A 25,585-nucleotide genomic window follows, 5' to 3' on the forward strand; every position below is an offset into this window, starting at 1 on the left:
TTACTTGTTAAAGCATCGATTATCAGGTGATCATTTAGCTTCCCCTCAACACTACCCACTGAGCCAGGTCTCAGCCACCACGTCCCAGTACTCCTGGTCAGGCATCCACCAAGTGAGCCAGGTGACGACCAGATGAGCCAAGTGTTCATCAGATGAACCATTTATTCACCAAAAGGAATCAAGTGAGCCATATATTTGCTAAGTGAGGACATCGTTACTACAATTTGGTACATTCGCTACAGTGGAGTGTGGTATTAGATATGGATTCGGAAGTTCCAGTTTTGGTGCGTTTACTGCGGGTGTGGGCGTGGGTGATGAGGCTTATGGGAGGCTTTCCCTACTGCTGGACACCTGGTGACTCTGGTCACCACCAGACTCCTCACTCTCACCATGCTCAAGCTTTCCATATTTCTTCAGACGATACAGCAGTTGCTCTTGCACGCCACAATCACCACACTGGTCACCAAAGAAGACATAACAAAAACAACTCGCCTCACGGTGGCTGGTTGCAGTTTTCAAAGCCTGAGAAATGTTCAGAATGTGACACAATATTTCCCAGCCTACGTTCCAGCAGGTTTCACACACTCTGGTCTTACTGTGCAGCCATTATCTACTTGCAAATATTCACAACGCTTATTATCATATTTTATCTTTACTGGGAAAAATTGTTACTCGGTTTTGCTAACACCATAACTACAATGAAATCTATAGTTAAGGTGGTAGATGTTTCGTCAGGTCTAATCTTGAGTGTTCACCTGGTGAAGAATGGCAGTGAACTGGGCTCACTCCTTGGCCACCTCAACCAAGTTTCTCCTGCCCACCTCACAAGGCGATGGATAGCAAGACAGGATAAATACTTTCTGATGATACCTCTGATGGTAATGGCTATTTACTTGGCATTAATACGATACGAAATCGAGACAATAGCTAATTTGTCTGACAGTAGTGCTTATTCATTTCACATTATATCATCTAGTATATATTATCCTATTGTCGTGGGACTCGTGTATGTCCATGTTATTGGATTTTTTCTGATAGTTCGCGTGCTGGCTACTGCAGTGGATGACTTACAGCGAACTCTGGAAACTGTGTGTGTGTCTGTGCGGAGTAAAGGAGAAGAGTCTCCCAGTACTGACGAAAGTTGTGATAATATTCCTGATGAGGAAAATGGTGACACAGACGTAGTGCGAGCAGTATGTTGGCGTTTGATGCAGCTCTGTCAGTGTCAGGAACAATTCCTTAACTACTACTCCCTTCCAATCTTGACCATGACTTCATGCAGCATTGGTAATTTCATTAGAAATCTCTTCATTATTGCCACGAGGAGAGTACTTATTTACAGGATTATTTTTAGCGTCTCCCATGCGTTTCAAATCCTAGTTTTTTCATCGTCGCCGGACGTGGTAACAACCCAGGTTAGTAACTGTTATTATGCATGCAACTTGCATCCGATAATTTTCAGTTCATAGTGTATTATATAGTGTATTTATATTTCATGAATGCTGACATCAACCCTAATATAAACCTATATAATCTAAATCCCAACCAACACTTAACCGAAAGCGGCTATCTTCACTACACAACAACTCAAGCCAAAATTGTCCTCATTAATGCCGGGTATATAATAGCTAGAACGTTATATACTTAAATAAGCACTACGAAGACTTCCTGGAGTTCCTAGATTCTTTAAATACAACCGTGTATTACACTTACATAAATGCTGTTTAAGCAAGACACTGCAGACATCTAAACACTACCAGGATACACAAACATTCACAGCTGCAGGACAGATCAAATTAGGGGTAGAGGGATTGCCAATTACTATTCTAATGACGTATTAAGTAACTCTAACATTCTTCATAGTTGAATATGGAGACTTTATGTTTGCTAACTTCTCTACGAAAAATCTAATAACCCCATTACAGTTGGTGCTATCTACATGATACCTCATACTAATATCCCAAATTTTAGTACAACAAAAAACCTAATAACAAACAATCAATGAACAAATGTTACCTACTACTAGCTGGAAACTTCAAGATTCACCCTGGTCTTCCATACGACCATCCACTGACTTCAAAAATACTATCAACAATTAGTTATTCATACCAGCTATAAGGAAACCGTAACCATATATGGGCAAATGTATTAGCTCCCTTCAAAGCAAGGATAGTTACAGACAACACTACTGATCACTACCCCACCTTTCTTTTAACAAACATTTGTAAGGAACCAATGGAATATACTGAGATCTCAATTGATGAGGTATAAATAAATAACCACATAGCAGCATTAACTTCAGTTCACTAGCTCACAGAATTTATCAATGACAAAGGTGTTGACAAACAAATAGAATTTTTTCTACCAAAAAAATACAAAGACTGTACAACAAACATTGTCCCATAAGAAGGAAGTAGATCACTACTAAGAGACTAAGTAGCTTTTGGCTTTCAGATAGCATCTTTAGATCCATAGATGAGAAACATCGTTTTGAAAGGCAATACAGACGTGGCTTAATAACCAAAGAATTTAGTAAAAACTATCTGTCAGTCCTCACCAAGCTAATAAGAAAGTTCAGATAAGTATATTATTGAAACAGATAATGCTGGTTTATGTGCTTAATTTTAAGTAGTAGTAGTATCCGCTGGATTATATTAGGAGTCCAGGAACTGCTGACAAATTATTGTCTTGTTAACAGGTAGAAAAACTGCGTTCTATGGTGTCCAGGATGAGGATGTCGGCCACACAACCCAAACTAGAGAAACAGGTGAGAACTAGTGTTGTAAGTATTAGTCAAAATGACACCGTGTACACATACAAGTCACTGTCGATTTACCCTTAACTATGTATTCTATACACCAATGTAACTATGTGTACTCGCTTTACGCCATGTATATATAAATGTCACCTGTTTATACACAACTATCACTATGTATACTCACGTCAACAACAAGTATTCACTAGTGACACATGTATACACCTTTAGAAGCATATCAACCTCTGCCAAAGATCCTCATCGCCAAGTACAAGAAAATGATAACTACCACATATTATACAGGAGAGGAGATCAAGTGAAGATGAAATGTTGGTGGTAATTGTTGTGGGGCAAAGTTTATCTTACATGACATTTAGAAGCAGACAAGTTGAACTGACTTTGTGATACTCTGGGTGAAGACAGTCTTCTTGGAAAATGTCAAGCCAATTTTGTCCTATTAAATTAGCCATGAGTCAGACTAAATTCACTATATTGAACAGTAATCTGGTCCGGTTGTGTACACGCTAAAATTAACCAACTCAGCTTAATCACAAGTTTGTACGATCCGAGGTTCGTCCTGGGCGCGTCCTCTTTCATCATACTGTTTCATCTCCTATTTTTTCCCTGGATTTACTGTATTTTTAATAATTTTATTGATGAACTATGTACAATGTTATAACAATGAACTCTAAAGCAAGTGATGTTTTATTATCTAAGTCATTATACGAGAAAATAAAGTGGAAGACTGACGGGAAGATAGGACCCCTCGTCTATGATAATCACATGGAAGACTGACGGGAAGATAGGACCCCTCGTCTATGATAATCACATGAAGACTGACGGGAAGATAGGACCCCTCGTCTTTGAATAAGTACCCTGGTAAGACTGATTATGTTTATGTACTATTTTCCGTAATTACGTTAAAAACGAACATATACACACGTCTTGCATTCCAGTTGACGTATCTGCTGGACTTACTGGACAACTATCCTGCCTTCAACGTCGGTGGCTTCTACGTCTTGGCTAAGAGCAGACTGGTTGATGTAAGTAAAAATTAATTGCTAATACATTACAGATATGAAAAACTAATGAAAATCACTCAAGAATCATTATGTTTTAATATTTTTAAATATTTATATTATATTTGGTATTGCAGGTTGCTAGTTTTGTCGCCACATACCTAGTGATTCTGCTACAGTTCCGAGCAGTTGAAGACCCGAACCCTGAAACAACATCTACCTAGAGACGCAGCTGTTGTTGCCTGTACAAGATGATCACATCCTTCTTATAATTCAACTAACTTGTTTATTGTATCTACTGTAGTTCCTGGTAAAGGAACAGCACAATGAGAAGCATCACAGCATCTTTTCTGAGAAAGTAACTACTCTGTCAGTAACAAACAGTATTGCCGATGGTGATAATGAATAAAGCAGATTAAAATGGAGGTATCCATTGTTAAGAGAAAGGATAAAGCTTATTCAGATGGATACTTAACTTAAAAGAATAAGGCAGAAGATTTAGATCGAGGCATCCTCCAGATTAAAGAGGACGAACCAAAATTAGCAACATGTACATGAACATTGTTCATAGCTTAATTACAAAATTAAAAAAACAACATGAATTATGCATCTGTTAAGTACTTCATGTCATGTGTTTTTCGTATCTGCACAATAGTTCATATCACTTAAGTATAAAGATGTAATATTTCTTCTTACTGGTAATTAAGAAACATTTCATAATTTGTAGTGTATCCTGGGCAACATGATCCCAAGTTCCAAAGTCCAAGGTAAACCATTCCATCATATTACTCAAAATTTACAACTAATTTTGCCGACTTTTACGAGAATAGATTACTGAGATAACCATTATTAACGTAGGACATAATTCTCTGCTACCAGCAGAGAATTATTTTAATACAACGGTTCGCCCAAGGTTGACTTTTATCGAGTATACAAGAATAAGTAATTACTGTACGCTACCTCATAGGGCAACCGAGCAATAATAAGTCAAACTTGGAGAAAGACAGACAACATCTGTGGCCATGAAATTGCGAGATTCAGTGTAGGTGAGGCCAAGCATAGGTAATGTCAGGTAGAGGTGAGAGTTAGAGGTGTGGTTAAAGTGAGACATTTATTGATTATAATGTAAATCACGGTCAATGGGTGGAATCAGTCCAGTCAACATGTATATTCCGCTGTTTTGCTCAGTGATATAGTGAGATGGATCACTGGTGCTTCCAAAAATCTGTCTAGCCCTGTCATCTTCCTGGTGTAACAGTTGTACTCTCCTTCAGTCCATGATGTGAGAATGACAGTAGTGATAGACAGCGCAGGCATTGCTGGTTTTATCCCTCCTACTGGAATATTTTTCTGATGGAGTGTCTGAGGGTCTCTTCAGGTCTTCCTGACACACTATAGCGGTGGCCCGGTGGCCTGGTGGCTAAAGCTCCCGCTTCACACACGGAGGTCCCGGGTTCGATTCCCGGCGGGTGGAAACATTTCGACACGTTTCCTTACACCTGTTGTCCTGTTCACCTAGCAGCAAATAGGTACCTGGGTGTTAGTCGACTGGTGTGGGTCGCATCCTGGGGGACAAGATTAAGGACCCCAATGGAAATAAGTTAGACAGTCCTCGATGACGCACTGACTTTCTTGGGTTATCCTGGGTGGCTAACCCTCCGGGGTTAAAAATCCGAACGAAATCTTATCTTATCTTATCTTATCTTATAGCATTCCACCACATGTTATACGGTATAATCCTGCTCTGTGTTTACCTGGTGTTTACCTGGAGAGGGTTTCAGGGGTCAACGCCCCTGCGGCCCGGTCTGAGACCAGGCCTCATGGTGGATCAGGGTTTGATGAACCAGGCTGTTACTGCAGGCCGCATGCAAGCTGACGTACAAACCACAGCCCGGTTGGTCAAGCACTGACTTAGGTGCCTGTCCAGTGCCTTCTTGAAGACAGTCAGGGGTCTATTGGTACAGTGGACCCTCGGGTAACGGCGGCATCGGCTAACGCCAAAATCGGATAGAGGCGCATATTTGCATCAAAATATTGGCTTGGCTAATGCCCAAGAACTTGGTTAAGGGCATTCGTCCCGAATGTGTCTGCGCAGCCTGAGCCACCCGACCTTTCCAGTACAGCTAGTGCCATTGTTTACAAGCCAGTGCGGACAATTCCCCGCATACATGCGATATACTGTATTTTGTATTATTCCACTCTTTTTAATGCTTGTAACTGCTAAATAAGCCACCATGGGCCCAAAGAAAGCTTCTAGTGCCAACCCTGTGGTAAAAAGGCTGAGAAATACTATTGAATTGAAGAGAGAGATAATCACAAATTACGAAAGTGGAGTGCGTGTCTCCGAGTTGGCCAGGTTATATAACAAACCTCATTCAACCATCACTACTATCTTGGCCAACAAAAAGGCAATCAAGGAAGCTGCTGTTGCAAAAGTTGCAAATATACTTATAAAACAGAGATGACAAACACTCGAAGATGTGGAGAGACTGTTGTTGGTGTGGATCAATGAGAAACAATTATCAAGAGATAGTGTTTCTCAGTTAATATGTGAAAAGGCAAGGCTGTTGCATGATGATCTAATTAAGAAAATGCCTGAAACTAGTGCTGATGTTAGTGAATTTAACCCTTAAACGGTCCAAACGTATATACACGTTCCTACGCGCAGCGCCCCAAACATTTATATACGTTTTATTTTTCCTGCCTTCAAATTTTGCACGATTGGCCTGAAATGCCTTGTCAGCATAGAATGGGTTCTAACACTCAGTGTGCACAGTATTAAAAAATCTGGGACCACTTAGTACCTTGTGGGAGCGCCAGTTAAATCGAGTGCCAGCTAGAGCAAACAGTGCCGCAAACACCAAGGATTCACTGATGTAATGTCATATTAACACTCTTCTTTTAAAAGGAAAGTAATGTTAACCCTAAGTTTAGGGTCTGTCTATCTCTGTATCTCTGTCTATCTCTATCTCTGTCTTCCATTGTCTATCTGTCTATCTCTGTCTGTCTATCTCTGTCTATCTGTCTCTGTCTATCTGTGTCTGTCTCTCTGTCACTATCTGTCTTTCTTTATCTGTCTCTGTATCTCTTTCAATCTGTCTCTCTCTCTTTCTATTTGTCTGTCTATCTCTGTCTCACAGGTACACATAAATACAACTATACATAGTGTAAATTACCTAGGATAACCCAAAAAATCCAGACGAAGTGCTATACTCTGCTTGAAGATACAAGTAAAGGTGATGATGCAGTCTCGTGGCTCTCTCTGAGACAGAGCTAAACAGATAGACAGATAGATAGGGAGCTTGACAGACAGACAAATAGACAGACAGACATGTTTGTGTACCAGTGAAAACAAAGTGAGGGCGATGCTCATCAAACATCACCTCTAATCTTTTCTTATCTGCTGCACCCTCCCCCACCCTTGTGTATGCTCATCAAACGTCAGCTCCTATCAGATGTTATCTCATCTTATCATGTCACTGTCAGGGGTGGACTTTGTTTTTCATGCTTCAAGGCAACTTATTATTGCCTATTATTATTATTATGTATTATTCTTCTCCTCCTCCTCCTCCTCCTCCTCCTTCTCCTCTTCCTCCTTCTCCTCCTCCTCCTTCTCCTCCTCCTCTTCCTCCTCCTTCTTCTCTTCTTCTCCTTCTCCTGCTCCTCCTCCTCCTCCTTCTCTTCTTCCTCCTCCTCCTTTTCCTCCTCCTCCATCTCCCCTCCTTCTCCCCCTCCTCCTTCTCCCCTCCTCCTTCTCCTCCTCCATCTCCTCCTCCTTCTCTTTCTCCTCCTCCTTCTCCTCATCTTCATCTTTCTCCTCCTCCTCCTCCTCCTCCTCCTCCTCCTCCTTCTCCTTCTCCTCCTCTTCCTCCTCCTCATTGTTATTATATACTTCCACATATCCAAAACATTGCTGGGACATATAAATACTTTGTATATATTCCAAGACAATAGTAAATGACTTAGGCAGGTGTAAATGTCCACCTGTCAGTATGTTTGTGACAATTGGAGTACAATTTCAGTACCTAATACTAGTGTCAGAACAAAGATTGGTTATAAAATTACAAGAACTACTACAAATTGTAATTATCAGAACATAAAAATGTCAAAAAATGTGAAAAAAAATGTGTTCTTTTTTTCTATATATATATTTTTTTTTCAAAATATTCAGGGCACTGCGCGAGTGAACGTAAACGTACATATACGCTTGGACCCTTTAAGGGTTAAGGCCAGCAAAGGTTGGTTTGAGAGATTTAATAACCCTTAAACTGTCCAAACGTAGATCTACGTTTGCAAGCATAGCGCTCCAACCTTGATTTTCTCCATAAGAAACAATATAAAAAATAACGTAGATCTACGTTCAGAGTGCTACGCAAGCAAATGTTGATCTATGTTTGGACAGTTTAACCCTTTCAGGGTTTCCGACGTACTAGTAGGTTTACGCACCAGAGTTATTGACGTACTAGAACGCCTAAATTCTAGCACCTTCAAATCTAGTGAAAGCTGGTAGGCCTACATATGAAAGAATGGGTCTATGTGGTCAGTATGCACAGTATAAAAAACATCCTGCAGCACACAGTGCATAATGAGAAAAAAAAAACTACAACTGTGTTTTTGGTTTAAAATAGCGACTTTGCAGTGTATTTTCGTGTTTAAGACTTCTGAATATCTTTTCCATAGTTTTGGCGGTACGGACCGTTACATCCCTGTTGGCTTCTCAGAGAAGCTTCTAACTTTTTATGGCAGTTTGCCTATTGGGAAGGACAAGTCGTTTATCAGTGTTAGTATCCACCTTGAGTGAATGATTTCTGTTGTCTGGAATGGATTATGTAACTTGGGAACTTTACGTTGGCGAATATATCTCAATCAATTCTTGCTCTTCTAACCGATATTATCAGAGCTTTTTTTTTTTTAATCTACCTTTGATAAGCAAGACGTCAAGAAAAAATAAGAAACCAAATCTTTCTTCTTCTAGTGTGAAATATAAGGAGGACTCAACCATGTTAGGCGAGGTTGATAAACCTGGAAACAATGTCCAAGATGTCGTTCATATATCTAAGACAAATGTTGAGCTGTTGGAAAATATATTTCAAACAGTCCCTCCTATCGTGTTCTAAATAGACTGCTAAAACTACACTGAAGGCTGAACGATCAATTATTCCATGTATGAAGAAGTCACTGGTGGTGTAAAGTGTTCTCTAATAAATGTTCTGAACTATACATAAGTATGTTTTTCACTATATTCTGTTAACATTTTGTAACTGTTATTACCGAATCAGAAATGGAAACTGACACGGGAATTATAGAGGTCAGTGCAAAAACAGAACACGAAGAGGTCAGATGAGGTCCGCAGTGACAGAACTGCGAAGACCTCAAATTACTTGATCGATTGCGACCTAAATGACGATGAAGGTAACGTCTGAGTCAGTAATTTCTTGGTCTTAATGCTCACATTGGTGAGTCTAGAGAGCATGTTCCTGAAGTATCTCACTTGTACTGCAAGTTGGAAACAGATCCCAACGTTTTGGATAGATGTTTTGATAATACACCTGCCAACTTTTGAGGTGCGATGCCATGTGACTGTTGCGATAACTTCAGTGTCAGGGATAAAACCAACAGTGTACGTGTAGTATTGCATCCTTTATTACCACATTATGGTCTTGGAAAGAACACAACTCTTTAGCCAAAAGGACTAAAGTCCAAACTACGAATTTTTAAAGCAGCCAATACCAGAGAGCAAAGAAGCAGAAGATACATGTTTCCTGAACCTATTGTACAAAATGTTCTTGATTCATATAATGCAAATAAGAGAACTGTCACATTAGAAGCCGCTCTGCTTGCTCGCCCCAACATCTGACACAACCTGAAATTGGTTTCACCTATACCTGACTTTAGCTATGTCTGACCTCACCCATATTTGATTTTTGTTCTATGACCTCACATGTGACCTGTTTTTTACTGAGCCTGACCTTACTGTGCTCGTTTATCTTATAATGGTTTGCATTTGTTTATACCAGTGTTCCTGATGAAGCACAGTTGTGGAAGAAACGTTGTATTGAAAGAATTATCTACTGCGTGTCTTTGTTTCCACTGGTTGACTTTTGTCGTTGTTTATCACGAGTATTATAGATAATATAGTGTACAAGCCTAGATGAAGTTAACTGTGCACCTCACTAGGCTTCACTTAACTTGTCTATAGGTAAACTTTATATAGTAATTTGATTTTTCAGTACATTATTTACAGTCACTTTTCTTGTAAGGCAAGAATCAATGAATAGTGGTAGATATATTAGCTAGGATACTGTTAAGAAAGACATCTTGTACAACATTCAGTAAAATTATTTAAGTTACTTCTTAAATGTTTTCCAGAGCTGCAGAGAGTTTGTTATATATGAACAGTTATAGACTACATGACTTTGCTTGATATGATGACATGTAAAGTGTAACTTTACCTGACACAGAGAGCACTGTCGTTGACATGTACCAATAGTTTCACTTTACACTAACTGTCACTTCTTATACACAACACAAGAGTAGTTGTAAACACAGGAAATTTCTTTGTCTTACTCATCATGATGTCAACTGATGATCTCATTGAGAATTATTAGTATTAATTACTTTTTTCCTGTTTAAACTATATTAGAAAGAACCTATTTAACTTACGCCAAGAGTTTGCATTGTATTTTACAGATCACGTAATCAAAAGCTATATTTTAAGACGTACGACACCAGGAAAGTTGTATTTCGATAGTTGGTGCTTGAATTTTTAAGATGAATTAAACAAGTGTGACTGAAATGTCAGCTTCTTAATTAGAATTCCTGAAATAGTATTTTCACTTAAAATTTTATAAATGGATTTTAATTGAAAAAATGTAGTCCCATGCGTTTGTCACCGATCTGTTTAGTTCTTGTACAGATTTACAGGACAAAACAGACAGCTGAAAGTCTATGATTTTTTTTTCTACACATCTGAACAGGCAAAGAGCTGTTATAGCACCTCAGATCATCTGGCACACCAACAAACCCTCACCAGTCAGTAACATACAGAGTTTAGCAGGTGTAGTCAGACTTCTTATAATTTAAGACTTGCCCGGGAATGAGTCTGGGTTATTTGATTGTGAGCCAAAGATGCTGCTACTCAGCTATGTGCTACCACATTTAAATGTTTTATAGAATCTATTCCTTGCTGTAGATGTTTGAAGCGGCTGTCATTTTCTTACTGTTATTAATACATCTATTGTGTAGTTTTGCTTAAAATAGTTCGCCACTTTAGGTCCCACATAATATATTTCGTTGCTAATATTTAGCAATATAAGAATTTTTTTTTTTTTTTTTTTATTAATCATCCTTGCTCTTAATTTACACTAGAATAATAAAATACAAGTATAATAAAGAGCAGTTTGAATCAAAGAACATTCCACAATTATCATAAATTTACCCTAACCTAAGCCTAGTATTTCATCTGTATTATAAATGTCTAATCAACACGAAAATTTTACCACCTACCTCTAACCATATTTGTTGGTGTACATGATACAACCTTGTATTACCATAAAGAGAAAAAAAGAACAATAAAAAAGGAAAACCCACTCTTCACCTTTAAAATCAGACTTCAATTTACCATTCATGTACATACATATAAATAAGTATATAAAGTATGTTGTCTAATTGAACACAATCACTTACAACGTCAGTTATAATATTACGTCAACTCAACCACGAATAACTTCATCCATTCTTACAACTTCAAGGTTCGTAAAACTCTTAAACTACATACATAGTATTGCCACCATCTAGACAAATTAAAAAGAAAAACAATACTCAAATATATCAAAACACACTATGCTTCTATTGGCACCAAATCAATTGTGCTTACAAAAATACATTGTAAATTAAACTGAAACATAAAAAGCCATTTTGACATTTACACATTGTATCAAATGTAATATAAGAATAGGCTATAGATGGATCAAAGGTATTTTATTTATTGCTAGAGAGTTGAGAGTTATAATTTTATTCCTCTATAGTGTTGTACTTGTGTGTTTTCTTACATCTCGGTAATTTCTTTATTATACTCTTAAAATCTTTCAATAATTATCTGCTTCGCGTATATAACATTTTCCTTGTTTTGTCTAACCTCATTGTTATATGATACTACAGACTAATTTCTGTTTTGAAATATATTTAATAAAGATAGATAACATAGGTGACTGTAGCCTTGTGAGAACAAGTATATTAAGAATGACAACACTGGTGAATGTAGCCTAGTGACATGATTATCAAGAATGACAACACTGGTGACTGTAGCCTAGTGACAACATGATTATCAAGAATGACAACACTGGTGACTGTAGCCTTGTGACAACATGATTATCAAGAATGACAACACTGGTGACTGTAGCCTAGTGACATGATTATCAAGAATGACAACACTGGTGACTGTAGCCTAGTGACAACATGATTATCAAGAATGACAACACTGGTGACTGTAGCCTAGTGACAACATGATTATCAAGAATGACAACACTGGTGACTGTAGCCTAGTGACAACATGATTATCAAGAATGACAACACTGGTGACTGTAGCCTAGTGACATGATTATCAAGAATGACAACACTGGTGACTGTAGCCTAGTGACAACATGATTATCAAAAATGACAACACTGGTGACTGTAGCCTAGTGACAACATGATTATCAAGAATGACAACACTGGTGACTGTAGCCTAGTGACAACATGATTATCAAGAATGACAACACTGGTGACTGTAGGCTAGTGACAACATGATTATCAAGAATGACAACACTGGTGACTGTAGCCTAGTGACAACATGATTATCAAGAATGACAACACTGGTGACTATAGCCTAGTGACAACATGATTATCAAGAATGACAACACTGGTGACTGTAGCCTAGTGACAACATGATTATCAAGAATGACAACACTGGTGACTGTAGCCTAGTGACAACATGATTATCAAGAATGACAACACTGGTGACTGTAGCCTAGTGACAACATGATTATCAAGAATGACAACACTGGTGACTGTAGCCTAGTGACAACATGATTATCAAGAATGACAACACTGGTGACTGTAGCCTAGTGACAACATGATTATCAAGAATGACAACACTGGTGACTGTAGCCTAGTGACAACATGATTATCAAGAATGACAACACTGGTGACTGTAGCCTAGTGACAACATGATTATCAAGAATGACAACACTGGTGACCGTAGCCTAGTGACAACATGATTATCAAGAATGACAACACTGGTGACTGTAGCCTAGTGACAACATGATTATCAAGAATGACAACACTGGTGACTGTAGCCTAGTGACAACATTATCAAGAATGACAACACTGGTGACTGTAGCCTAGTGACAACATGATTATCAAGAATGACAACACTGGTGACTGTAGCCTAGTGACAACATGATTATCAAGAATGACAACACTGGTGACTGTAGCCTAGTGACAACATGATTATCAAGAATGACAACACTGGTGACTGTAGCCTAGTGACAACATGATTATCAAGAATGACAACACTGGTGACTGTAGCCTAGTGACATGATTATCAAGAATGACAACACTGGTGACTGTAGCCTAGTGACATGTGTTGCGAATAAGAAATTTTTTAAAAAACTTCAGAATGTGGCCTGTTACCATTTATTTCTTATGCAACAAGAGTTTTGGATCCGAGTTATTTAAAGGTATTTTAGAGTCTAGGGGAAATAATTTCAACTGGGAAACTCCATAGAACATAAGAACATAAGAACATAAGAAAGGAGGAACACTGCAGGAGGCCTGTTGGCCCATACTAGGCAGGTCCTTTACAATTCACCCCACTAACAAACCATTTGCCCAACCCAATTTTCAATGCCACCCAAGAAATAAGCTCTGATGTGAAAGTCCCACTCAAATCCAACCCCTTCCACTCATGTACTTATCCAACCTAAACTTGAAACTACCCAAAGTCCCAGCCGCAATAACCCAACTAGGTAGACTGTTCCACTCATCAACTACCCTATTTCCAAACCAATACTTTCCTATGTCCTTTCTAAATCTAAACTTATCTAATTTAAATCCATTACTGCGGGTTCTCTCTTGGAGAGACATCCTCAAGACCTTATTAATATCCCCTTTATTAATACCTATCTTCCACTTATACACTTCGATCAGGTCTCCCCTCATTCTTCGTCTAACAAGTGAATGTAACTTAAGAGTCTTCAATCTTTCTTCATAAGGAAGATTTCTAATGCTATGTATTAATTTAGTCATCCTACGCTGAATGTTTTCTAACGAATTTATGTCCATTCTGTAATATGTAGACCAAAACTGAGCTGCATAATCTAGGTGAGGCCTTACTAATGATGTATAAAGCTGCAGTATGACCTCTGGACTTCTGTTGCTTACACTTCTTGATATAAATCCCAGTAATCTATTTGCCTTATTACGTACGCTTAGGCATTGCTGTCTTGGTTTAAGGTTGCTGCTCACCATAACCCCCAAGTCCTTTTCGCAATCTGTATGGCTAAGTTCTACATCATTTAACTTATAAGTACTAGGGTTATGGGCACTCCCAAGCTTCAGAACCTTGCATTTATCTACATTGAACTGCATCTGCCACTTTTCTGACCAAGAATAGAGTTTGTTTAAATCCTCCTGAAGTTCCATAACATCTACGTTTGAATCAATTATCCTACCTATCTTTGTGTCATCGGCGAATTTCCTCATATCACTAGTAATTCCCTCATCAAGATCATTGATATATATTATAAACAACAACGGGCCCAAGACTGATCCCTGTGGAACGCCACTTGTTACAGATCCCCACTCAGATTTAACCCCATTTATGGACACTCTCTGCTTCCTGTCAGTGAGCCATGACTCGATCCACGAGAGCACTTTTCCCCCAATGCCATGAGCTGCCACTTTCTTTAACAGTCTATGGCGCGGAACTCTATCAAAAGCCTTACTAAAATCTAAGTAAATAATATCAAATTCTTTATCGTGGTCAAGAGCCTCAAAAGCTTTACTGAAGAAAGTTAATAAATTAGTTAGACAAGACCGGCCTCTTGTGAATTCATGCTGAGTATCCTTAATCAAGCTATGCTTATCGAGATGGCTTCTTATAATCTCAGCTATAATTGACTCTAGTAATTTGCCTACAATTGAGGTCAGGCTTATTGGGCGGTAATTTGACGGTAACGACTTGTCCCCTGTTTTAAAAATAGGAATTACATTGGCCATCTTCCACATATCAGACACTACACCTGTTTGAAGAGATAAATTAAAAATATTAGTTAATGGTTCACAGATTTCCATTTTGCATTCCTTAAGAACCCTTGAAAAAACCTCATCAGGACTCGGCGACTTATTTTGCTTCAGTCTGTCTATCTGCTTCACAACCATTTCACTAGTGACTGTGATGTTACATAATTTATCTTCTTCTAGCCCACTATAAAAATTAATTACTGGAATATTGTTAGTGTCTTCCTATGTAAAAACTGAGAGAAAATAATTATTTAAAATCGAGCACATTTCATTCTCTTTGTCAGTAAGGTGCCCATAGTTATTTTTAAGGGGACCTATCTTATCTCTGACTTTTGTTCTATAGACCTGGAAAAAACGTTTTGGGTTAGTTTTAGAATCCCTAGCAACTTTAATTTCATAGTCCCTTTTAACTTTTCTTATCCCCTTTTTAATGTCCATTTAATGTCCATATGGTAGATGTCGTTTTGATGAGGACCTGCCTTGTATGGGCCAGTAGGCCTTCTGCAGTGTTCCTACATTCTTATGTTCTTATGTGAGAGCATTAACCTTACGATAATCAGTGCACATTCTAGAAGTTCCATCCGGCTTGGGAACTAACATACAGGGCGAGGCCCACGGACTTTTACTCCGTTCTGTGAGTCCATGGGACAACAAAAATTCTACTTCTTTGTTTAATGTTTCTTGTTTGAGTGGACTTGCCCTATAAGGTGACTGTTTGCAAGGCTTTGCTCCTTGTACATCTATGTCGTGAATTCCCAATGTACAACACCTAGGGACGTCATCAAATAAAACCTCATAACGTAATATCAAGTCTTTGATATCTTTTGCTTTCTTCAAATCAAGGTCCATAAGAAAGGTATCAAGAGATTGCAATGTCTCTGAATTTTTTAAACGTACTTCTATCGCTTTAGAGATGCTGGGCAGACTTACATTTTCAGTTTCAGCTAAAGGAAGAACTGTCGAAACTGGTACGATACTAGGGTAGTAAGCCTTAAGTTGGTTTATGTGATAAGTACGTTTTGCTTTTCTCTTTCCTGGAGTTTGTAGTACATAATTTACCTCATTGAGCCGCTCAATCACTTCCAAAGGACCTTCGTATCTAGGTTGCAGAGCGTGTCCAGGTAAGAATTTCTGTGCCATCACACTGTCACCTGGTTTGAAGAAGCGAGAGCGTGTGTGTTTGTCATAACAATGCTTCATCTTGGATTGGGCCTTAGCTAAGTTTTTTGAGGCTAATTCCCTCAGTTGTGACAAACGATTTTGCATTAGAGTTGGAGTTGTTTTAAGCGAGGGTTCTGATTTTCCGGTCCATGAATCTTTTAGTACGGCAAGGGGGCCGCATACTTGGTGTCTGTAAATTAATTCAAATGGACTGAACCCAGTGCTTTCTTGTTCGCTTTCCCTTAAGGCGAACAAGAGGAATGGTATTCCTTCGTCCCAATCTCTGGAAAACTGCTCGCAGTATGCTCTCATCATTGATTTTAATGTTTGATGAAATCGTTCGAGGGCTCCTTGCGACTGAGGGTGATAAGCAACAGAAAATACGGACTTAATTCCCAGGCGAGATAAGGCATCACGAAACATCTTAGAGGTAAAATTTGAACCTTGATCGGATTGAATTATTCGGGGAATCCCCACCTGTGAGAAAAATTTTTGCAAAGCTCTGACAATGATGCGAGAATTAATTTTTCTCAAAGGGATAGCCTCTGGATATCGAGTAACGACATCCATAATTGTAAACAGATATTGATTCCCTTGTTTAGTCCTGAGTAATGGACCAACACAATCTATTATCAGGCGTGAGAAGGGCTCACCACTGACGGGAATCGGAATGAGGGGAACTGGTGGAGGTGTGTGCAAAGGTTTGCCGGTCACTTGGCAGACTTGACAACCTTTTAGATAGCTTTCCACAGTCTCCTTCATTCTGGGCCAATGAAAATGCTTGGCTATTTTGCCCAGCGTTTTTTTTACTCCCAAATGTCCTCCCATGGGACTATGGTGGGCGAAACTAATAGCCAATTCTCTAAAGGTGCTAGGTAGCACTACTAGATGTTTGCTGGTAGACAGATGATCGTCGGAAGACAAAAGAGACTTTTCCTTTCTCATTAATATACCATTAGCAAGATAGTAACAATTGTCCAGGTCTTGGGCGTCGTCTTCTGTAATAGTTATCTCCCGTAATTTCTCTAGGGATGGATCAAGGAACTGATCCCTTATTAAATCTTCTTTCGATAGCATTTTAATATTAGAATCTTGAAAAGGGCCGATCATAGAATATTTCAGATTTGAAGATCCGGGTTGTAAGGATCGACTGAACAATAAATCGAGACCTAAATCTTCGCCTTCACTTAGGACTTCAGTTGATAAAGGATTTTGAGGCGCTCTAGACATTGCTCTAGTTATAACATTGAGAGGAAATAAGGTAGGAGCCTCTTTTCGAGCTTCTATGGCATAGTTAATGTCAGTAGAATTATCAATAACTAGAGGCTCTCGGCTTATATCTGGATAGTCTAGATCATTGCCTATGAGGTTAGGTTAGGTAAGGTTCGTCAGGAAACAGGACAAATGTTTCCTGACGCGGGTCTTAGTCAGATGATGACCCGCCTTTGGAGCTTTTGGTCATCTGACCGAGTTTCACTGGATATACCTACCGACACAAAGCCAGTATAGGTTGGTGTTTGGATGTATATCCTGTGAAGAGGCACTCTTATAATGGCGCCTCCATAGGCTTCTAATAAGACATCTAGCTTTGTGCGAGTCATATCACTTACGGGAAGTATGTCCTACTTCAACAATGTTAAATAACTTCCAGTATCACGGAAGGAATTAATTTCAACTAATTGAGTCTCGTCTATTCCAACTTTCACTTTAGCAAAGTAGGGACTCATAGCTGAGTGAATATCTTTTTCTGAAACAGCTCTAGTATTGAGACATCTAGAATGACTACTGATTCGTTCTTGTGAACCTTGTTCGGTACTAGGGTTCAGTTTCTTTTGAGTTGTCGATGAAGATATTACCTGAGTTGGGAAATGAAGTCGCTTGTTCCTGGTATCCCTCTCTAGCCAATAACAGCGTTTCCTTAAATTCCCTTTCTTATTACAATAAGTGCAGTTCAACTCACTGTTATGCCTTAGTGGTTTTGAACTTTTCCTAGAGTTAGATCTAAATTTATTATTAATGGGCGTGGAGGCATCATAGGAGGTCTGGTAAGGATTCTTTATGCGACGCATCTCTGTAAGATTGGATCGTCCTTTCTTAGGGGCATATTTAGTCACTGTTTCCTTACTTTTTGTTTCGTCAATCAATTGTTGACATATTTCATAATTATCGGCGAACGAGGCTGTTTCTAGTATATTTACTATGGGGCAACTAATCAAATACCTATGCAAGTCTTCTGGTAAATTATTATAGAAATCCTCATGCAGGATCAATTGGGAAAGACTTTCCATAGATTTACAGTTAGAAGCTCTACACCATCTCTCAAAAGCGATTTTCTTTTCACGAGCAAAATCTACATACGACTGAGTTGGCTGGCGTTTTAATGCTCTAAAGGTTTTTTGATAACTTACTGAGAGGAGATCATAAGCCTCTAGGATAGCCTTCTTAACGGAATCATAATCCACATATTTCTCAAAAGGTAATGAAGCCGTACAACTTCGAGCTTTACCAGACAACGAAGTATGTAATAAGGTTGCCCAGTGTTGTCGGGGCCATCTCATAGCACGTGCTTGATTCTCAAAGACTTTAAAATAAGTATCTAAATCTCCGTCATTAAACCTTGGAACCAAAGATGCAGCTTTTTGTTTATTGAAAGAATCATTTGAGGATTCAGTACATCTTTCACTCACATTTCCTTGTTGTTGTTGTCTTATATAGCGGAGCGTTTCCCTTTGAAAGTCTTCTTCATTTAATTTACGCTGAGCCTCAATTTGAGCAGTCTGTAAAATAAATAGTCTCTCTAATTTCTCAAACTGACTTTGAGAAATATGCCCCGATGGTATCGAAAATGAGGGAATTGAACTGGCGGTATGTGGATATTCCTTTGGACGTGCACCTTGGTGAGGGACAGGCTGACCATTAATAGGAATTCCTTCAGTAACGGGCTAATGCCGAACAGCGGCTGCACCCTGCAATACTTCATCTACTTTACTAGAGGCCAAAGCGGGACCTAATCTATCTGATTCAATTTCAAGATCAACTCTTTGAAATTGTTCTTCTAATACTTCGAATCTCGACTGGTAGCTTACTTGAGAAACTAAACTTTCAGAGTCAGAATCTCCTGCTACATGATGGTTAGAGGCCCCTGGAAACAATTTGTTTCTAATTATTGCCCTTACGGTATTGGCTGTGTAATATCTATCGTATGGCAGTCCCAATTTACGGGCTATCTGCCAGCACGTTTGAAGTTTCAAGGAGTTCAGCTTTGACAATGTTAAATCTTCAAATAACTCTTTAATGTGATCTTCCATGATCAATATTTTGAAATTAACTAAAGATAAATTCCCAGTATATAACTTTAATATTGTTCTTTTGATCAATGTCTTAGAACAACAGAGATCCCGGACGGGAACCCCATTTGTTGTGAATAAGAAATTTTTTAAAGAACTTCAGAATGTGGCCTGTTACCATTTATTTCTTATGCAACAATACTGACAAGAATGACAACACTGGTGACTGTAGCCTAGTGACATGATTATCAAGAATGACAACACTGGTGACTGTAGGCTAGTGACAACATGATTATCAAGAATGACAACACTGGTGACTGTAGCCTAGTGACAACATGATTATCAAGAATGACAACACTGGTGACTGTAGCCTAGTGACAACATGATTATCAAGAATGACAACACTGGTGACTGTAGCCTAGTGACAACATGATTATCAAGAATGACAACACTGGTGACTGTAGCCTAGTGACAACATGATTATCAAGAATGACAACACTGGTGACTGTAGCCTAGTGACACAATGGTGACTTTAGAAGAGTGAAAAGATGCGTTGTTGGAACTAGGGACTGATTATATGAATTGCACTATGTCACAAAATTTCACTTTTGTCGTGTTCCTGGGAAACAAACATTATTTCCCAATTCCATATAACTAAACAAAATTAAAAACAGGCAAGTTTGATCCCAGAACTTTGTTTTTGTGGTCAGGAAACTTCTGGAACAGTTTCAAGAAACACTGATGAAAAACTATTATGTTCCAAGGTTTTGCTTGGCAAATATAAAAACAGGGGCTCACAAACCAGCATTTAGCTCAGCTCTGGTTACCTGAGAAGACACATCAGGAGTGAAATGGCATCAAGAGGCTGCAATCATTCTCCAGATATATATGTTGTCAAAGCATATTTTGGCATGCCAGTTGGGGACCAAGACAAAACCTGGGCGCCTCATGTTGCTTGTGAACATTGTAAGAAAACATTGGAAGGTAAGACAGTCATTAGTTACATGAAGGGTAAAATCTTGAATAGGAACATTTTTTAAATGAAATGTATGTAACAGAAACTGTTTCTTTTTTATTGTTTCTTTTTTTACAGGATGATATAGAGGAGAAAAAAGAGCCATGAAGTTTGGTGATCCTAGAATATGGCGTGAACCCACTTATCACTCAACCAACTGCTACTTCTGCCTGGTGGATCCTTCCTAACACCGAACTGGGAAAAATACACCTGCTATTTCTCATCCAGTGCTTCCCTCCTCTACTGCACCAGTACCACACAGTGATGATCTTCATGTACCTACACCTCTAGAAAGAAGTCAACCATCAGAAGAAGAAAGCAGCCAATCAGAAAATGAAGAGTACAGTGAACAAGACTACCCAAACCATACAGACCTCAATGACCTTATCAGAGATCTTCACTTGACAAAGTCAAATCCTGAGCTTTTGATTTTAAGGCTCAAGGAGTGGGACTTGGTGGATGGAAGTGTGTGACAAGCCAAAGAAAGCGTCACCAACATTTCTCAAGCTTCTCCGCTAATGAAGACAGGTTGTGCTACTGTAATGATATATCAGACCTATTTGATGCAATTGTAATTGCATGCAATCCAGATGAGTGGAAACTCTTCATTGACAGCTCCTCCAGAAGACTAAAAGCTGTACTTCTGCACAATGGAAACGAGTATCCATCTCTTCCGTTGGCTCATTCAATGCCTCTTAGGGAGGACTTCTACTGGAAGCTGGGACGTTAGTGGAGACTTCGAAATGGTGGCATTTTTGATGGGACTCCAAGGAAGTTTCACCAAGTTTCCCTGTTATCTTTTTCACTGGGATAGTAGAAACAGAGTAGCACATTACCAGGGGAAGCACTGGCCTCAAAGGACTGAGTTCTCAGTAGGAAGACACAGTGTTAAACATAAACCATTGGTGGCTCCTCAGAAGGTTCAGTTCCCTCCATTACACATCATATTAGGACTAATGAGACAGTTTGTTACAGCTCTTGACAAATGAGTCTGCAGCCTTCAAGTGTCTTCAAAACTTCTTTCCCAAGCTATCAGAGGCAAAAGTGAAATCAAAAATTTATCCTGCAATCTACAAAAGCAAATTTTATAAGAAATAATGGGCATTTTCTATTGTCTCGCAATAAAAGGAGTTGGAAAATAACACTTGCAAGGAACAAAAATTGTGTTACATAGTGTTATTATTAATATGTGAGCAAATTACCTGCATGAAGTTTCCTGGGTATTACCTAAATTAATATGTACAAGTAATTTTGGTGAGATAAGTGGGACTTAGTCACAATAAATCTCAGAACTATTGCTCCCTCGATGTCCACTTCATCACCACTCACACAAAAATCTAGACCTCACATTTAATTTATAATTACAATATTAAAACCAGCTACTCTGGTAAATTAAAGTTGAGTGGAATGTATGATTAGGCTTGCTGGGCACACAGAGTATTATTATTGGACATATATTATTATTGAAAGAATTAAGAGTGAGACGGAGAATAGGATAGCAGATGAACAAGGAGGCTTTAGGAAAGGTAGGGGGTGTGTGGACCAGGTGTTTACAGTGAAACATATAAGTGAACAGTATTTAGATAAGGCTAAAGAAGTCTTTGTGGCATTTATGGATTTGGAAAAGGCGTATGACAGGGTGGATAGGGGGGCAATGTGGCAGATGTTGCAGGTGTATGGTGTAGGAGGTAGGTTACTGAAAGCAGTGAAGAGTTTTTATGAGGATAGTGAAGCTCAAGTTAGAGTATTTAGGAAAGAGGGAAATTATTTCCCAGTAAAAGTAGGCCTTAGACAAGGATGTGTGATGTCACCGTTGTTGTTTAAAATATTTATAGATGGGGTTGTAAGAGAAGTAAATGCGAGGGTCTTGGCAAGAGGCATGGAGTTAAAAGATAAAGAATCACACATAAAGTGGGAGTTGTCACAGTTGCTGTGAGGGAAAAGTTCAATAGATAGGAGTAGTGAGGGAATATATAGTAACAATAGTTTCATTACCGGCTACTTGTTAAGTAGGGTAAGTCAAGCTCCCGCTATTCCCACCTTTTTTTTTTCCCCCTCCCTGAAAGTGATAGTTTGCTTGCCGACTACTTGTTAAGGTAAGGTAAGTCCAGCTCCCGCTATTCCCGCCTTTTTTCCCCCACCCCTAAAGTGATAGTTTGTTTGCCGGCTGCTTGTTAAGGTAGGGTCAGTCTAGCTCCCACTATCCCTTCCCCTCCCTCTTACCCCCCCGAAAGGTGACGTGTGGGGCTCTGGTCAAACAGTAAATCACTCGACTCACAGCTCCCAACACTACTGTAAGTACATGCCTGCCTTGTATTCTAGTGGATTTATTGGTTGAAAGCTTCACTTTTGACCAATAATAAACTTAGTCTTTTCAGCCTTGCTCTAAGTTGACTGTTGTAATAATCACCACGTCTTTTAGGTATTGTACTTATCATGGAGAGTGATTATTTAAGCAGTGGGTAACCTGTCTATCTTTTCAGCTTGGATGGCAGAGAGGGTCACCTGTCAATGAACGAGAAAAACTGAAGGAGACGGACTAACGTCCTGGAGACGTCCCATATTGGATTTACTTGCCTGTGCACTTGTATGAAGAATTAGGACATAACCCCTCATCATTACAGCGGTCAAGAACCTGATCTCCTGTCATCGGGAAAGATTGCTTACGGCCACTAGAACGAGCCAGTGGGTTGTCACCAACAACTGCGATCCCTCCCCCCACATCATCAGCAACGGCTTCTATTGCAACAATACGCAGTGTCACCAACACCAGACACCCAAGTTTTTAGCGTTGAATTCAGATATCATTTATATTTTTAATTTTTCATTTTCTTTAATGTAGGATCAGTATTTCATATTTAAGTGTTTTATATTTCATATTTCCTAAATAATAAAGTATTTATATTTGTCAGTTTTTGTTCTTTTTCTATTCATTAATTTTCCTGAGGAGGAGCCAGCCTTAGTAATACTGACTGAAGTTGTTACAGGGCTGAGTAAGCCTTCACAGTTGCTCTTTGCTGATGACACTGTGCTCTTGGGAGATTCTGAAGAGAAGCTGCAGAGATTGGTGGATGAATTTGGTAGGGTGTGTAAAAGAAGAAAATTAAAAGTGAATACAGGAAAGAGTAAGGTAATGAGGATAACAAAAAGATTAGGTGATGAAAGATTGGATATCAGATTGGAGGGAGAGAGAATGGAGGCGGTGAATGTATTCAGATATTTGGGAGTGGTCGTGTCAGCGGATGGGTCTATGAAAGATGACGTGAATCATAGAATTGATGAGGGGAAAAGGGTGAGTGGTGCACTTAGGAGTCTGTGGAGACAAAGAACTTTGTCCTTGGAGGCAAAGAGGGGAATGTATGAGAGTATAGTTTTACCAACACTCATATATGGGTGTGAAGCATGGGTGATGAATGTTGCAGTGAGGAGAAGGCTGGAGGCAGTGGAGATGTCATGTCTGAGGGCAATGTGTGGTGTGAATATAATGCAGAGAATTCGTAGTTTGGAAGTTAGGAGGAGGTGCGGGATTACCAAAACTGTTGTCCAGAGGGCTGAGAAAGGGTTGTTGAGGTGGTTCGGACATGTAGAGAGAATGGAGCGAAACAGAGTGACTTCAAGAGTGTATCAGTCTGTAGTGGAAGGAAGGCGGGGTAGGGGTCGGCCTAGGAAAGGCTGGAGGGAGGGGGTAAAGGAGGTTTTGTGTGCGAGGGGCTTGGACTTCCAGCAGGCATGCGTGAGCATGTTTGATAGGAGTGAATGGAGACAAATGGTTTTTAATACTTGACGTGCTGTTGGAGTGTGAGCAAAGTAACATTTATGAAGGGATTCAGGGAAACCGGCAGGCCGGACTTGAGTCCTGGAGATGGGAAGTACAGTGCCTGCACTCTGAAGGAGGGGTGTTAATGTTGCAGTTTAAAAACTGTAGTGTAAAGCACCCTTCTGGCAAGACAATGATGGAATGAATGATGGTGAAAGTTTTTCTTTTTCTGGCCACCCTGCCTTGGTGGGAATAGGCCAGTGTGATAATAATAATAAAAAAAATATATTACAAGTTTTTTTTAGGAAGGAAATTCGTATTACCACTTACCATTTAATTACTGTAGATGGATCACACCACAACACCTTCCTGTCACCGAGGCTCTACACTGGCCAGCTAGAGATCTACACGAATGGACTAATGGCACAATTCCCTGTGTGACAGCGAATTACTCATCTTCTTGAGGTCCTGCAAATTTCCTGTCCCAATTCTTCAGCAGGGAACATTAGCACAGGTTCCAATTACAAATTCAAGCCGAAAAACCCCAATATGGCCACAAAGATGCCAGAGTATTATCTGAATTTTCCAGGAAAACCAGTGTTCACAAATTACAAATGGCGTCTCCCACTCTAAGTCCCTCAGCAGCTGTTCTACACCAACCCCCCCTCACTCGAAATTTCTCGAAAGGGTCAAACCAGCATCATATCTCATTGCACAATTATTGAATTATTCTAATTTACACATGCTGAATTTAGGAAAATCAAAAATTTTCCACAGATAACCTTAAACTTCATCTCGTCTTTTATTCTTCTCTATATTAGGTTGAGTAAGCCACCGACTGGCGAAACGTTTTCACAATAAATGTACCAATATATTACACAAGTGTTTTATTCATTAATGTACACATCTTAAAATGATAACATTTGTAAATGAAGCCAAGTGGCAATTTCAACGAATGAGTGACATCTTGGGTGACTAACTTAGTGGCACTAAATTTCTATAGTTCTAATCCTACAACATGTAGTTAACTGTTGTATGTACTGTAAATGTTAGTATGTCTATACTGACTTCATTCATGAGTGTCTTTACTTTTTGTAATTTAGTGTCATGTTTATGTAATGTATTATTGGCTCACCCTTCTAGTGAATACAGTGATGATGTTTATCCAAGAAATGAAGACTCTCCTCCAATTCTTCGGATTTACATAATTAATAAGCAAAATAATCTAACAAAAACACTAGTTTCAATGGCACCCAAAGTGGTCAAGCAATTTAACTCTTCTTTAAAAAAGCAATGTGCATTTTGTGA

At 39.1% G+C, this 25,585-nt stretch overlaps 1 protein-coding gene across 1 annotated transcript; it reads left to right on the forward strand.

The window, feature by feature from the left end:
• Positions 1-284: 284 nt before the first annotated feature.
• Positions 285-7,517, forward strand: LOC138851120 (uncharacterized). The gene is made up of 4 exons (XM_070079666.1): positions 285-1,415; positions 2,699-2,767; positions 3,712-3,798; positions 3,912-7,517. Exons 1-4 carry the CDS (start codon positions 315-317, stop codon positions 3,996-3,998), a joined length of 1,344 nt encoding a protein of 447 aa, XP_069935767.1. The 5' UTR covers positions 285-314; the 3' UTR covers positions 3,999-7,517.
• The last annotated feature ends 18,068 nt before the right edge of the window (positions 7,518-25,585 follow it).

Source organism: Cherax quadricarinatus, chromosome 100 (genome assembly GCF_038502225.1).
Source record: "Cherax quadricarinatus isolate ZL_2023a chromosome 100, ASM3850222v1, whole genome shotgun sequence".
Taxonomy (NCBI): domain Eukaryota; kingdom Metazoa; phylum Arthropoda; class Malacostraca; order Decapoda; family Parastacidae; genus Cherax; species Cherax quadricarinatus.